This window comes from Anguilla anguilla, chromosome 4, assembly GCF_013347855.1.
Source record: "Anguilla anguilla isolate fAngAng1 chromosome 4, fAngAng1.pri, whole genome shotgun sequence".
Lineage (NCBI taxonomy): Eukaryota > Metazoa > Chordata > Actinopteri > Anguilliformes > Anguillidae > Anguilla > Anguilla anguilla.
Genome location: NC_049204.1, coordinates 56,823,806 through 56,839,474, shown reverse-complemented (window position 1 = coordinate 56,839,474; position 15,669 = coordinate 56,823,806). Strand labels below are relative to the sequence as shown.

The 15,669-nt window shown below is 35.5% G+C and overlaps 1 protein-coding gene across 3 annotated transcripts in view; it reads left to right on the top strand.

Annotated features, from left to right (window-relative positions):
* negr1 (neuronal growth regulator 1) overlaps positions 1-7,952 on the top strand; it is a 203,954-nt gene extending 196,002 nt beyond the window's left edge. For all 3 annotated transcript variants that reach the window (XM_035414618.1, XM_035414614.1, XM_035414615.1), the window contains one exon: positions 243-7,952. In XM_035414618.1, coding sequence (XP_035270509.1) covers positions 243-363 — 121 coding nt within the window. In that variant the 3' untranslated portion in view covers positions 364-7,952. The remainder of the gene's footprint in view (positions 1-242) is intronic.
* The last annotated feature ends 7,717 nt before the right edge of the window (positions 7,953-15,669 follow it).

The following is a 15,669-nucleotide window of genomic DNA, read 5'->3' as shown; positions in this document are numbered from 1 at the left end:
ACTTCAATTACAAATACATATGTAGAGAAAAGTACATAATGAAACTGAATGAACTTTTTGCTGTTTAATCTGGCTGTGTATGTTTTTGTATTAACTTTTTTTTCCTTCCGGGCAAAAACACTAAATTGTGTGAAGATAGGTTTTTTGATGAACCGCATCCCCGAATAAATGGCGGATATTGAGGTAATGCATGAATGTTTCATCATTTTAAGATTAATAAGTGCTTTTCTTGTTTCTTGCAGCTCCCAACACAGCACCATATGGAAGTACAGGAAATGCAGATGTCCTGTCATCCTGCCAGTACCTGGTCCTGCTTCTCTCCTTCATCAGTGTATACTAGCTGAGGATGGCCATACACAATGACTGTAAAAAACCCTTAAAAGCATTTATCGGTCCTTTGACATTTTGACTTCTGGATACAATCTGGTACAGTTTGTTAAAAACAGCGTGGGATATAATCAGCATTACTTATGCGGGGATGGTTATTTTTTTGTGGGATTTCTCATTATGTAAATACTTGAATTTTAATTTAATTTAATTTGTTTTGTATTTAGTTTCATTTGTTTGTTTGTTTGTTTTATTATCCACTTGGAAAATTAGTACACATTGTGCGCTTTTAAACGCACACAAATGCTCCAAAATTATTTCCTGGGGTTTAGGATGCATTCATTGGCATTTTGATTTTTGTTTGCATAGATGGCATAAAAAGTAATGCCCAAGGTATGTGAAATCTCGCATTATACAAGTACATAATTTGCATAAGAATGTTGTAGTCAGTGTTAAAAGTCCTTGAAGCAAAAATAATATTCGTTCCGATCCTACTGAATAACCTTCAGCAATGGAACAGCTCAGTGAGATGGTTGAAAATCTGTAAAGGAAACAAAATGATTGACAATATAAATGAAGGTAGATAATAAAACTATATAGTCTGAGAGACACTGCAAAGTAAAACAGATATTTCCCAGACCCGATAAGCCCTTATCTCTGTTAAAGATGTCATTCAGATATTTTTTTTTAACAATAAGACTTTTGCTTTTTGAAAGATCATCACGTTTAACATCATGTCATTCATAATGAGATACTCCTTTCTCTTATATTTAAGCCCAGCTCGAGGGCATTATTTTTAAAGGTGTAATTACTGCCTGCCTTTTGACCTTTGAGGTATATGTTGGAATGTGCTATTATTCCAGATAATTACTACAGTGTTGACTCCTTGCTGTTGGAGTTAAGGATGGAATAATCAATTTGCTTAATTAAAGTCAGGATTTAGTGCTATGCATTTTTTAAAGTCATTTTTTACATTTTCCACTGGTCATACGTCATTTCAGAATTAATATAGCCAGTACAGATGTAAAATGATACTAATTTGGAAACACCTGCGGATTTATAAAGCTGAAATTTTATTGCAAATGCACCGTCATATCAAATGCTCTGAAATTTTTTTGGAATTCCAACTATGATGTTTGAGAAATATAAAGTGTGGTTATAAATATAAGCAAACTTTTATGGATTCAATTAACCAAATTAGTGCCTCCATCACTTCAAAACCACTGTAATTCGGTTAGGCATTAACATACATTAACAGAACTTTTTATTTTATTTTTATTTAACCTCTTGTTCAACACTGTACTTTTCTTCAAAAGTGCCCAAAATCATGTAAACTGCTGGAAATCCCTTTTACCTTTTCTTTACGGTTTTAAAAATAATTATGTAAAGCAGGGGTGTCCAATCTTATCCGAATAGGGCCAGAGTGGGTGTAGGCTTTTCTTATAGCCCAGCACTGACACACCTGATTCTACTTATCAAGGTCTTGATTGAAGACCATGATTAGTTAATTAGTTGAGTCGGGTGTCGTAACGCTGGGCTAAAACAAAAACTTGCACCTGCATCGGCCCTTTTCTGATTAGATTGAACACCCCTGATGTAAAGCCATGAAGAATTTTCTCTAAGAATTTTGCTCAAGTGTGCATATGACATCCTTCATTGCAACTTCTCCATGGTTCCTCAGAGTGAATGAAGCCATTGTGTAGCAGGGAAATCTTTGCTGAAAGGCTCGTAATCCATTTGAAGCTAAGTATCAATAAGATCATTGGCCAAACGGGTGAATTTTGACTCACAGATTATGGCTAATCAGGGTGTGGGAAATACCTTTGTGCATATTCAATGTCCGTTTTATTTGTGTAACCCAACGGAAACCAGTTTAACTATTTTTAAAAGGGAATTATGGTGATTTCAGGAAAGGAAAATAATCATGAGGTGGAAAAGAAACTGGGAGGGAACAGCGGGAGACACACATTATAGAATACAGGATATACAGTACCATATGTTACATGGTTGTTTCTTTACATTTTTTTTATTTTATCTTACAAGCTTGCATGGATTTTGATGGAGGCACCGACCATAATCTCTGTTTATTTAGTACAACTTCAGTTCCTAAAACTATGAAACACCAATGCAAATATGGTCCACAGGACTTAAATATTTGTAAGGATTTACAGTTGTTTAATTACATGCTAACACAGTTTATATGTTTTGCTGTCTGTTCAATATATGTTGTTTTGGACTTTATGTTTTACATTTGGAATATTGTACTAACATTTATATCTAATTTCCAATGTTTTATTTCTCTTACACAAGTGAGATATTTCCACGCAGCTGTCTCGTTATAAGTATTATTTTAAAAATCCTTGCTACTGTTATGGAAAGTGAAATTTGGTATTCCATCCAAAATTTTCCAAGTCAATTCCAGTCAATGAAAAACTCAGAGTAAAAATGAACAAAAATTATATTTTAATTGTAAAATTGACATTTTACATGGCTGGTTTAGGGAAAAAGAGACTTTAATGTGTTCCATTTATTCATCTGGCTTCTGTGAATCTCCTAGTGCCCAACAAAAGAACCAAGGGATTATGTTTGCCAACCCCAGAACACTCATGTTATTGAATTAAAACAGTGGCAGCAAACCTATCCTTAGACTGAAAGCACAAGTATTTGTCATTATTGTAGTGTTGGTTCAATTTGTGTTTCATGTGAATTTGCTATGGTGCAAGAAAAATATAATGGATTTTTGTATGTGACTTGTTAATATCAATTTGTCTGATGGATTATAAAGTTCAGCACCATAAAATTGGTGTCATTATTTTACTTCAAAGATGGGGCAGAAAAAAAGGTATATCTTTGGTATCTTTGGTTTTGATGAAACATTTTGAACATGGATCCAAATACGTGTCATTACAACAACTTGAAAGAAATACTATTGTTTACAATCTTGCTAGTTCCTTAGGTACTCTTAAGTGTTGTTTATCCTTGTCAAAGGTTAAGATTAAAAGAAAGTTCCCAATCTAGAGATTTTCCTGATTTTCCCAAGGGTGAATAATGTTATTATACTAATATATAAATCAGTGATGAGAGTGAGTATTTGGGGAGTTATTTTATTTGTACCCATTTATAGGGTACAAATCTTACTGTATATGGGTAAATTCAGTATTTATTCTGCCTTAGTACACCCGTTGTGTACTACCATGTGCTGGAATTCATGAACGTAGTGCATGCTGAATTAACCTGTATATTAATGTGAACACTTTACTAAAAACCCTCCTTGCATAGTTTCTAATTTTCACAAATGTGTTTGACTCTATTATACAGTATATTTACTCTTACACTGATTTTAGGGAACAGCAATTGGGGTACACTGGTGGCAGAATGTGGCACATTGGTTCACAGTGGTTTGCATATCTATCGTTCTATTTGTTTTAACTGAACAGGACGGATATATGCCGAAGCGGTAGGAAAGTAAATTATGTCTAGGGTCTTAAAAGAACATTAGTTGGTATTCCTGAATTCACACAATTTTGTATTTAGCAGCTATCGAAAGTAAAGAAGGCTGTAGACTGTGTAAAAAGTAACTAATAATGTGGCACAGCAGCAGCTGTGAAAATTGGATAACTGACTCATTTAAACCACCCCGTTATATTACGATACCGTAATTAATGAAAGGCAAAGCTAGAATACCAGGAGTTGCTCCACTCCTCACAGTTTATGTGCTAAAATGTTCTTACTCAAGTTAATTATAAAAACTATGGATACAATACTTTGCTGAACCTTATATCTGAGGTGAATGTAATCAAATATCCACTGCTCAGTTTGTTAGAGTGTTTACAGATATTTATTTGAAATAACTTTTGAAATGTGTGTTTATAAAATCAATACCAGTACCTTTTTCTCACTACAAAAATATTTTTTTCTCTCCCTACTCCTTTACTGAAAAACGCTTTCTTTTATTATTTATGCGAGGAAACAGCCAATTAGTTGCACATAGTACGCAACATAAATACCTCATTGTTACTTATTAAGCTATGGTTACCTTTTACACTCTCTCTGGCTCTTCGTCTGCCATTTAATTGTTTCAATACTTTCTATTGCCCTATAATCAATATATTCACAAAGCAGTGACATCTGGTTTTTTAAAAAAGGTACGTTTCAATGACCTCCCCTCACCCCCCCCCACCAAGCATTAGCATGCCAGTTGATTTGTCCTAATGGGTCCTGAGCCCTAAGACAATGTGCACTTCGGACACCAGTGTGCTGCCAAACACATTGCATTCCTATATGCAAGTAGCTGAGAAGCAAGCAGCATTTTAAGAAGGTTTGAAATAAATTTAAAAAATGGACAAGGCCAAGTGAGAGATGTATGATAAAAGTAATAGAAATGAATAAGTTGTAGTAATAGTATAATTGTGAAACAATCTGGAAAGCCGTGGATTGGCAGCCTGTCTTGTTCAGCACTGTTGGATTGAGGGAACAAACGCAAAAAGAGAAAATTGAGTGGAGGAGAGCACATGCCCTAAAAGATAGGATTTAAACCATGAGATTTTGATATGCGCTTTTGAAGATGTGAGTGGGTTGTGGCCTTTCTTGAAGCGAATGGAAGTCATATTCATTTTTTTTTTCTTTCTCTTCTTTTTGTCAGAAATGGGCCTTTTCACATTTATGCAGTGGTTATCCCCCCAAGGAAATAGTGTCACGTGTCTCTGTGCTTGCTGAATGTCAAGTTTATAACCTTCAAATTTTAGATAATAGGATGTTTAAATATTTGTTTATTTGTGGACAGGCAAAGACCTGACATTTCCTGTCCTTTTTTTCTTCTTCTATTGTAATGCAGGAAGTAGCATCAAAGCACCCACCTGGAGTCACAATGATTACTCACTTTCAAAGTTGCGTGTTTTCTATAATAAATATAAAGCATTGTTTTGAATAATTAATAAAGAGCAGTCAATCAGTCCATATGGGGAACAAGTACTGTATTTAATGTGCCTTTAGTGTATTTAATTAAGAAGTTAAATACCATATCCAAGCCTCATTAAAAAACAAAAAAACAATTATTCCAGCTATAGATAAGGCCATTACTACACTTAAGGGTAATTTATATAAGGGTTATAAATGTCCAAAAGCACCTCTTTTGCCAATTCCTTGCATATCACAAATGTTGTAGATACTAAAATAATAAATCCAGATCTTAAAATGTTTAATATTGTTTTACAACAATGCACAGCATGTAAAGCTATCCAACATATAAAACTTCACTTGGTTTGTTTGCAGTTGTTTTTTTTTTAACCAGTGTGAATGTCTTTTATCACATCTTTTAATATTTTCCCAGCAATGATCACATTTGTGTGATATATACATCACTCAATAAAAATAAAATGATACCTTTAGTTAGTCAACACTACCACTGTGTGCAAAACAGGACATTTTATTATGGATATTTGAGGTCAAGATATAAACCATTACCTTTCTTCCAGTATCACATATACAATTGTCTTTTTTTTGTGTTATATATTATTGCATCATGGTCTCATTTAATCTATATGTGCATTCAGTTACAACACATAAATATCTCAGACCTAAGACAAATATTAAAATCAGACTAATCACAGAAGTAGAGCAGTACAGTGCATGGCTATTGTGTAATATAGCTCTTCATATACCTCTTAGGTGGCACAAAACAATAAAAGTACATTACAATTTCGCTTAAGATAACCATGTATAACCACATGACATGACCTATAATGGAAATGTGCTGGTAAAAAAAAAAAAGAAGAACAAAGAACAAAAGAGGTTTAGGTGTACTTTGCACAAACAGCGCATTGTTTAGTATGTGCACTGTCTGTAATATAAAATTACTTGGTGTGCTGCCATGTCTTTTTGGCTTCGTTATTTTCAGGAAGCAGGCACTTCATTTTAAGCATCTGGTATAAATTAATTGGCATATAAAAACAGACATTTGTGTCATGGCTGCCTGGTGGTTTCGTAGAGCTGAACACACCGAGCACAGCTTTGTTACTGTGGGTGAGATGCGTCGCCTTTCAGGACAGAATGGGGGGAGGAGGCACGTCAGAGTGTGTCACGATGATTAAAGTACTGTCAGGCTTGTGTTTCACTTCCTTTCCTGGGCCCTTAAAGAAGTATTTCTCAAAGAGTCAAAAGGAGGGTTCTGGGGTGAGATGACTTTTCTGACCCTGCAGTTAATGAAATCCTTTCTGTGCCTTTTTGTCAGATTTTAGTGCAGGATTTGGTCAGGTGCTGCCAGCCTTTTTCCTTTCCTAGTCTAAACGCAACACACTTAACTCGCCATTACAAATAATTGGGGAGCACCTGCATTCAACCTCTTTACATTTGCAACCTATGATAAAACTTTTCCTTTAAGCCTTGCCACTACAGTCCCCAACATCTGTATGTACATTAATACAGAGTACGGAAGTGGTATACTGTATTAACTTTTTTTTCTCTCATCCAACACTGTATGCATCAGTCTAAGCCACTCTCTGGTCCGCATCATGTGTCCTCAGTTTCCAAAATACTGAAGTTGTGTTTCATGAGTTTCCTGACAAAATTTATTCAGTCGTTGATTATGTTATAAAGGTAATACCCCTCTCGATAATACAATAGCTGCCGGAAAATAAGAATGTGTGGCTTAAAAAGCTTTCCATGAAGTATTTGTCAACCTGTTTCCCATTATTTTCAGTGAGCTGGAAAATAAGTTTGCTAGGCAATGATGCAGAGTTCTAGATAATTCAACATTTTAACTGAGGTATCTAATCCCCGACTCTCTGAGAAGCTGATGACTGAGTTACAATGCAAGAAATGTTTGAGTGTCTTGTGAGCAGGGGTTAGTTTTTTTAAAACAAACTCTTTTAAAATGAACATATAAAGGACCGTTACAAAGATCAACTGTTTAAAGTAGATACCACCACTCTTTCTAGTTATGTTTTGATGGTTTACACATTGAATTACATGACAGTTTTGACTCGCTGTAAAACCAAGCATTGAAATATTACTTTATAATCAAAAAGCAAGCATTTTAATTTTGTGCAAACAAATTACATTTTCAAGGAAACCCAGGACAGTGCAGGATGAACATGTTACAGTGATACATGCTCTTGTTATCATCAAATTCCACAGAATATTTCAAAAGAATCGAGTACTGTATTTCATCTTCTGTTTTTTTTTTCTTTTCTGTATATATGCTAATAGTATATCATTTTTTAACCTTTTATAAGTTAGTGATGATGTGGAATGGATGGTACACCTAACCTAAGTCATATTTATGGGAAGTTTTATCATTTGGTTATTCAAAGCATTATTCAGACAAATTTGTGATGAGAAATTTGAAATGGTTATCTTTACTCAAATGTGTATGGAGGTCCTTTAGCCACCAGGGATATAGTTGTATATTTATAGGCTCTAGATCACTGGAATGACATATATGGCTTTAAGTGGCATTGATATATATATTGATATTTGTTGAAAAAAGAAATTGAAATTCATGTATTTGAATTACTTTAAAGCTTACATTGTGTATAGCACGTATGCAAGTACATTTTCATCCTGTTTGATGTAATTTTGTAGCAGTGGTTTGATACTAATAAATGGCAGTTGATGATTGAACTGTAGAATGTCGTGTGTGGAATCATTTACACTATGACTGGGAGGCAAGCAATAGTGAGGCAATCAAAAGTTGCCATTTTACAGAGCAGTGAGAATTACTCCTTTTTTATACCCTTATCTAAAAAAGAAAGGAAAACTCATTTTGGATTTCCAAAAGGTAGAGTCTGATAGCTCCACTGTACCTTTCATCTTTTTTTTTTTTTAAGTCTTTACAGTGGAGGATTTCGTTTTGGTTCTAGGTTGAAGGAAGGTCATTTCCATCCGGTTCTGGAAATCCCTCGTTTAATGTGGCATATCAGTATGGCGCTCTCTCCCCTAAAGCAAAGCCCGAGTGCAGTTTGCTGGGCAAAGAAGTGGCTCCGTTTCATGCAGCCTGGGCCTCTTCCCTTTCACCAGTCAAGCGTGGATTGAGGCTTCCCCTCAACACTTAATGCAAATTGGCTTTCACATTCGTATGGTGCTCTCCAAAACGTCTCATCCAACACAGCTCATCTTTCGTGTTCCTGAGTGCCTCACATGATTTTTATTACTTCGAGGTCAATTTATTTTTTTAGTACAGCTAAAAGCTGAAAAGTCTAAATTTTTTATCAGGCACTTACACTACATGGTCATAAGTATATGAACACCTGACCTCCAACATCTCATCCAAAATGATGAGCATTAATATGGAGTTGGTCCACCCTTTGCTGCTATAACAACCTCTTTGGCTTTCCAATTGATCCCAATGGTGTTGGATGAGGTTGAGGTCAGGACTCTATGCTGGCCAGTCAAGTTCTTTCACACCAGTCTCGACAATACCAATTCTATATGGATGTCGCTATGTGCCTCTGAGCATTGTCATACTGAAACAGGAAAGGGCCTTCTCCAAACTATTGCCAAAGCTTGGGGTCCAGAATCGTCTAAAATGTCATTGCATTAAGACTGGAGCAAAGGGGCCTAGCCAAAACTAGCCTGAGACTAAGGGGTGTCCAGATACTTTTGGTCATATAGTGTACTGTATGTGGGCCCAACTTGAATTTACAAAAGGACGACAGTCTGTAGTGGGGCAAGGTGTGTAATATGGGGTTTAACTTTGAAGCAAAACAAGCATCCAAATCAGGAAAAGAAGTCCAGCTACCAAAATCTCTTGGACTGCACTAAACACTCAAGAGACATACAAAAAACCAAACAAAATGAGAATGGCACCAAAACTACTGAGTTATGTGCAAATAAAATTGTCAAAAATACTGACAATTATAAAAGAGCAGGAAAACAAATCTTATGATAAACTATAACAAAAAAATCTGATACTCTAGAAAATAAATTTTAAAAAAACAGTTCTTCCACGGGCTTAATCATTAGCTGTTACCTGGAAGAAGATGTCTGCTCCCTGTTTACCGAGAGCAAAACAATGAATAAGAACAAAAGAAAACAAAAAGTGACCCAGTGATGTTCCTGGAGCAGCCTGCAAAAAATAAGGGAAAAAGAGTGTTTATGAGATCACAGCCTTGCACCGGCAGTAAAGGGGCCTAGATAGGTAGATTTAGGTAGATTGAAAAGGCAGTGGGTACACCAGGTACAGAGTCTTGGACGGGACATTTCAAAAGGCAGATACAAGGGTCAAGTCATCCATAGATCCTGAAGACATCTGAAATATGTCCATGCCATATGCATTGCAATGGAAACTGCAGTACACCGCCATTCGGTTCAGTGTCATCGGATTATTCAGCTTCAGTTCACGTCACAACAGGATCTCATCTGAGAAAAGGCTTGACGGAACCCCTCCCATAACTATTGTTTTGCACAATTGATTATTATCTTTTTCACCTCCCCAGTGTCCTCTAATGCAGTTTCAAATCTTTGAGCAACATATTAAAGCACATTTTACCCAGATTCATAAAAATTAACTACTCTTTTTCCTGCTGTGATCTGTTTCCATTGATTTGATCCCAAATGTCCTCGAGTGTTTTTTATTATTATTTTGTTCAATACATGTTTTCACAATATGAAAATATGTAGATTAGTTGCATGTCATTCATTTTATGGAATGCAATATATTTTAATAAGTATATAAATCAAACATTTTGTGGTATGCTCTTCAAAAATGCTCTATAAACCATGATTTCTTAAATAGTATATATCATAATTATGGTTTTATTGCCTGAAATTCATCCCTCCACCTGCACACTCATGTGAAGACCTGTTGTGCGGTAACTTATGGTCATTATCCCCCATCAGCATACTTTATGACTGGAATTAATTGCGTTGTGTGGGCGGTGGGGTTTGCTTGACTTGGTGGATATTTTCTTCTGAGCTTCATAATGAGCAAATGTTTAGTTTGCTAAATTATAATTACCACGTTCACATGTAAGTACTCAGAGATGGGGACGGACCAATCAACCTAACAAGGACTGAACCCAGATGCAGCAAAAGCAATTGGGCCTTTTCAAGTTTTTGTATTACACAATTCACACATTCTCTGTGCTAGCAGTTTAAGTTGAAGCCAGGCAGTCAGGGGCCAGTGTGTCTGCAGGCTGCTCACCTTTCAATGTTCCCTCACTGATGCTGTGCCTCATGACCCAGCAAGATTACTTTGCATTCGTGGTTAGCTTTGAGAGAGTATCTTCTTTGCTACAATAAAGGATTTATAAAAATCCTTGATCTGAACTACGTACGTAAATAACTGTACGGCAAGATTAATAAGGGTGCTGCTCACGCTATTTCCTTCTTCCTGTGCTGGGAGAGATTCTGTGGCCTGGTAGAAACTCCCCCATACAAATTATATCCCCAGGTTTTCCTGTTACTACAATACCGTTTCTGCTTTGAGTGCACTCTCTTATCCCCACCTTGCCAAATAAGGGAATTCAGTTTCACTCGTGGCGTTATAAAAGTTTAAAATGGACGACAATATGGAGAGACTGAAAACCAGATCACTTGAGTGATACTAAAGGAACTGTCAGAATGAAGGAGCACTTTGAAAATGTCATATGCAGAGCTGAAGCATCAGTCTCTTTGGAGATAAATGTGAAACTAATAAATAAGTAATGCTTGTGACAGAATCTTGTCCAAGTTTTCTTTTTTATAGGAAGAAGGGCAGTGAAAACAAAGCAGCCTAATCAAAGAGCTTACCGCCTTATATCTTTCATTGATCACTCAGTCACAGGTGATAATGGTCAGAAAATGCTTTTTCATCTCCAAACCTCCATCCAGTACAGATAAGGTTTTATACCAATCAGTCAACCACTTAATCAAATGTATAACATCATTCCCTTTTGGCTATTTTTGGTTATGTCTTCTTATGATAGATGCTGCATTTCATATTTTACTATTCTCACAAGTGGAGTAGTAAAAGATGTGGTATATAGTGGTCAATAAACAGAAGCTGATATTATGGTAATCTCTCCCTGCTAAGCTCCAGACAGATCACTACCAGGGTCGGGGTCAACATGTGGGACCGTAATGTTCATGGCCACGTCAAAATTTTAATACATTCTAAAATAAAAATATAGGATCCACCATTCATGTCAGAGCTGGGGACTAAATGTGTGAATTCATTCCTGTAAAGCAGCAGTATCTTAATATTTAATTAATAATAAGTGATGTTCTCTAAACAAAATAAATAGATGTTTGATTCTGAAGAGAAAAACACATAATTCAAATCAAGAATACCCCCCTTAATCAGTAACATATATTTATTCTAGTTTGACCATTTTTTAATGGTTTTTGATGAGACCACAGATCACGGGTTAAGAGCTGATGTTAAAAATACCTGTCTATGGACAATGGTAAATGTACAGTTTTGGATATCAGATTGTGCTAGATGGATAAGAGGCATTTGAATCTTCAGACTGCAACATTTAAAAAAATAAAATCTGTGTGCTTTTGTGCACATAGCATTATATTCATAAAAATGTGAGGTGTGTCATAGTTAGGCATGTACTCATCTTGGCGAATGGAATAGATTTTGAATATAATTTATTTCACATACTTCAGAAGTCATATGACCTTCAAAACTGAAATTGTGACATTTAGGGTGACTTAATGGAAACCATTAATGTCTTGGTACATAACCTTTTTTTAATGTCAAAGAAACAGTTTGACTGTTTATAGCTTCCTGTACTGTAAGTACCATGTATAGATCTCCCACATCATTTCATGTTGGTTTTTTTTTGTAGTTCGATGATTCTTCGTTTCTTAGTCATTGATGAATTACTGTCAAACAGAATCGCTCCTCACATTATGCCACAGAAAGTATGTCCCCATGGTTGTACTCTTCCCTCCATTTCACAACATTTTGAAGGAACTCAAGGTATAACTCAAGTTACCTGTGAGTATGGAAAATGGAAATTAAAATGTAGACAACAGTTTTTAAATATCCCAAGTTTCATAGAAAATGGTAGAAGGAAAAGCACTGGCTGCTGAAGTTTACCCAAGTACTCCCTGTCTATATCACTCATGATGGTTGTGATATTACAATTTACATTTGTGGAACATTTATTTTGCAAAAAAGAAAAAATAATAATTGCCTTAATGATTTGGAGGATTTTCCAGAAAAACACCATCAATAGGCTATAAAGTGTAAGTGTACCATTTTTGCTCTTGTTGTTCTCCAAATTAAACCATGTTTATTATTATTATGATTATTATTATTATTATTGTTGTTGTTATTGTTATTGTTATTATTATTATTATTATTATTATTGTTATTATTGTTATTATTACTGTTGTTGTTTTTGTTGTTGTTGTCGTTATTGTTATTATTATTTCAGAAAAACCTGCAGGTACATGTGATGTTCATGAAAAATCTTATAACTCGCACTACATGACTTGTTTTTCACGCCAAGGTGTATTTCTTAAGAATGAAACACAGCCTATCATTAGCACTAATATAGCTGTCAGGCCCGACTGTGTAATGGGCCTCTTAGAGAAAGCAGGTTTTTTTTTCTTAGGCTTCAAATTATACCTAGGTATGTGTCAAGAGAGCATGCAGTTTTGAACAGCCAAGTGCTTTTGTATTTTCATCTTCAGAAAAAAAAACTTCTAATCAAATGTGTTTTATTTGAACTGACTGACTGCATTACTAAGCTTTATTGCCAGAGGTGTCTGACATGTTTATGAAAGGTAAACTGGTGATGGTCTTGGAGACATGGTCACCTGCTTACAAGACACAAATCCAGTACATTTTCTCAGGTTAATCTTAGTTTTTATTAGCAATTTATCTATTCTCTGTATCTGACACAAATATATATTTTTTTCTACTTCCCGTTCAATTTTCACTGAGAAATCAAATTGGAATTCTATCTGATGTGAAGCTGCTTCAGCCCAGTTGGTAATAACCATTCATATTTCACATATCAGCCATGCCTTACATGCCAGCAACAAACATCATTTTCCAAAATCATACAAATTCATACAGCTACAAAATCAACTGTGAAGAAGTGAAGAAAACCTGGCAACACACTGATTTCAAGAAAGGAAACAAATATGCTTAAAGAAAACATCCCCCTGGAGATGTGCTGAGATAAGAAAGAATTGTGTGCATGTTACTTGTGTACATGCCAATAGTCAGAAAAATATCTATTTTTTTAGCACAGAAACACAAGTAAATCATGAAATTAATTGCAATTGCAGTAGAGCCACAGATACCATCCTATTTTATCAGTGATTACCGGAGATTCATTATATTGAAAGCCTCTGTTTCATCAGAGTTCTAGATCACCATAGATTTCTACAGAACATCAATGTCTACTTACCTGAGGTATATGATGATACACAAGCCAGTAGTAGGCTACTGCAGTGAACTTCGACCCAGACCCAGACTAACCTGAAAAGATTCACATCATCAATTAATGTGAGCCACTCTTTGTTTTAATAAACAGTATTCAGCTAATTACAGATACAGCTGTCAGACACACACATCAAAAAGCATGTCAAGCAAACAGTACAATTTTTGCTTAGTGATACTGATATTCCTGTTTATTCATATGTAAGTAAACAGGAAGCAAGCAGAGGAAACATACTTCTGAATATATACAGTATATTCTGAATTGTGAATATTGGCTTAACTTGCAATATATATATATATATATATATATATGTATGCACTATAGGTATCCAATGGAGCTATTATTTTACTTACAGAAGGAGAATCCCTGGCTGGGGTGGGTACAGTGACTATAGTACAGAGCTCAGTTTAGTTTAAATGCTGAACTTAGCAAACCCGAATGGAGAAAAGCACAACCCAAATTACTATCTGCTTATCATGTGAAAAATACAATTCAAATGAACATGGTCAACGTGTTTCCCAACATTTCGGGTTTGTGCCTCTGCAACTGAAGACTGGGTAGTTATTAAAATGATTGTATTTTGTTCAGTGGTCTGAAAGAGCAGCTGATCTCAATTTTCCTTGAGGGAAAAAGACTGTGCTAATTTGTTTGAAGAATCACTGGGGAGCAAATGAATACTTTCCCTTGATGCCACCAAGGCCTCATCCTGATTGGAAAGCTATCCATTTTAATGGCTTGTTTTTACTCAGCTAACTAGGGGAACCCTTACATTAAAATAAAGAAGTAAATGAAGCTTCGTCTATAAAATCAGTCTCACTATTAAAAGAGAGAAAGGCTGAAACTAGCAAAACAATACAAGCTAGATAAATCTTCCTGACAGAGGAGTTAGTGAGATTTACAGTCTACTCAGGATAGTGCAGAAAAAGATTCATGTGGTGTGGGAATAGTATCTGCATAGTATTTTACTAAATATATTAATGCAATTGTTCTAATTACACTCTTTGTCCTTTTATTCCCCGACATATATCTCAGTCCTTCCAGATTGTGCCTGGCTTTGGTAAGTGAAATCCAGCACACAGTCCACAAACAACCAAAGATTAATCCATGAGCTCAGTTCTCCAACAATAACATTTGCTGTATGAAAACAACTGACGTTGATCTGAATCAAAAATGCAGCGTTCGTAAATGGAGAGATTTCCCAAGGTCACGTTGCCTGGCAGACATTAGATATTTACATTGCGAGGAATACACTCCCCAGGAAATATTAATGTGTCCTCACTAACATAAAGGCATATCGAAATCAATTTGCTGGCAAACCGCCTCTCGATGAAAAGTAATGGATTTGACCTGTCATAAAGGGGGGCCATGTCTGCACCAAGTAGAACCATCTCTGGGAATCCCTGACAGAAACCATTACCTCTTTTATTATTTATTTCTCTTGTTGGAGAGGGAGCCCAATTGATTTCCTCCCTCCCTGTAGATCTGCCCAAGCAGCATCCAACACGAGACGAAACCAACCCTCAACAGATTTGAAAATGGAGTAATTTGTTTTTACTGTATATCAGAAAAAAAAGAACTTGTGATGCTTATTCAGCTTGTGTATTGCATACTGGCATCATTGATGATTTATATTCCAGTTTAAAAGATAGTTATTGGTTATTCAGCACACTCTATGAAGAAAGGACCAGATACCCTCAAACAGACATGGTCCCCTATTTTATATCAGGGCCGTAATTAGCAACACATAATGATTACGTAGTACCAATAATGAATTATGCTAAATATTTGCACAAAATACTTGTAATCCATATTTCATATGTTCGTATGTACAGAGCAAAATAATTTCATTATAAAGATTTGCTAATGGTGTTTTCAACAGTAATTATAATTCCTGGAAGCATAACTGGACATCCTCAGAAGAAAGAAGACAGAAGAAATCCTCACAAAAGCAAATGAA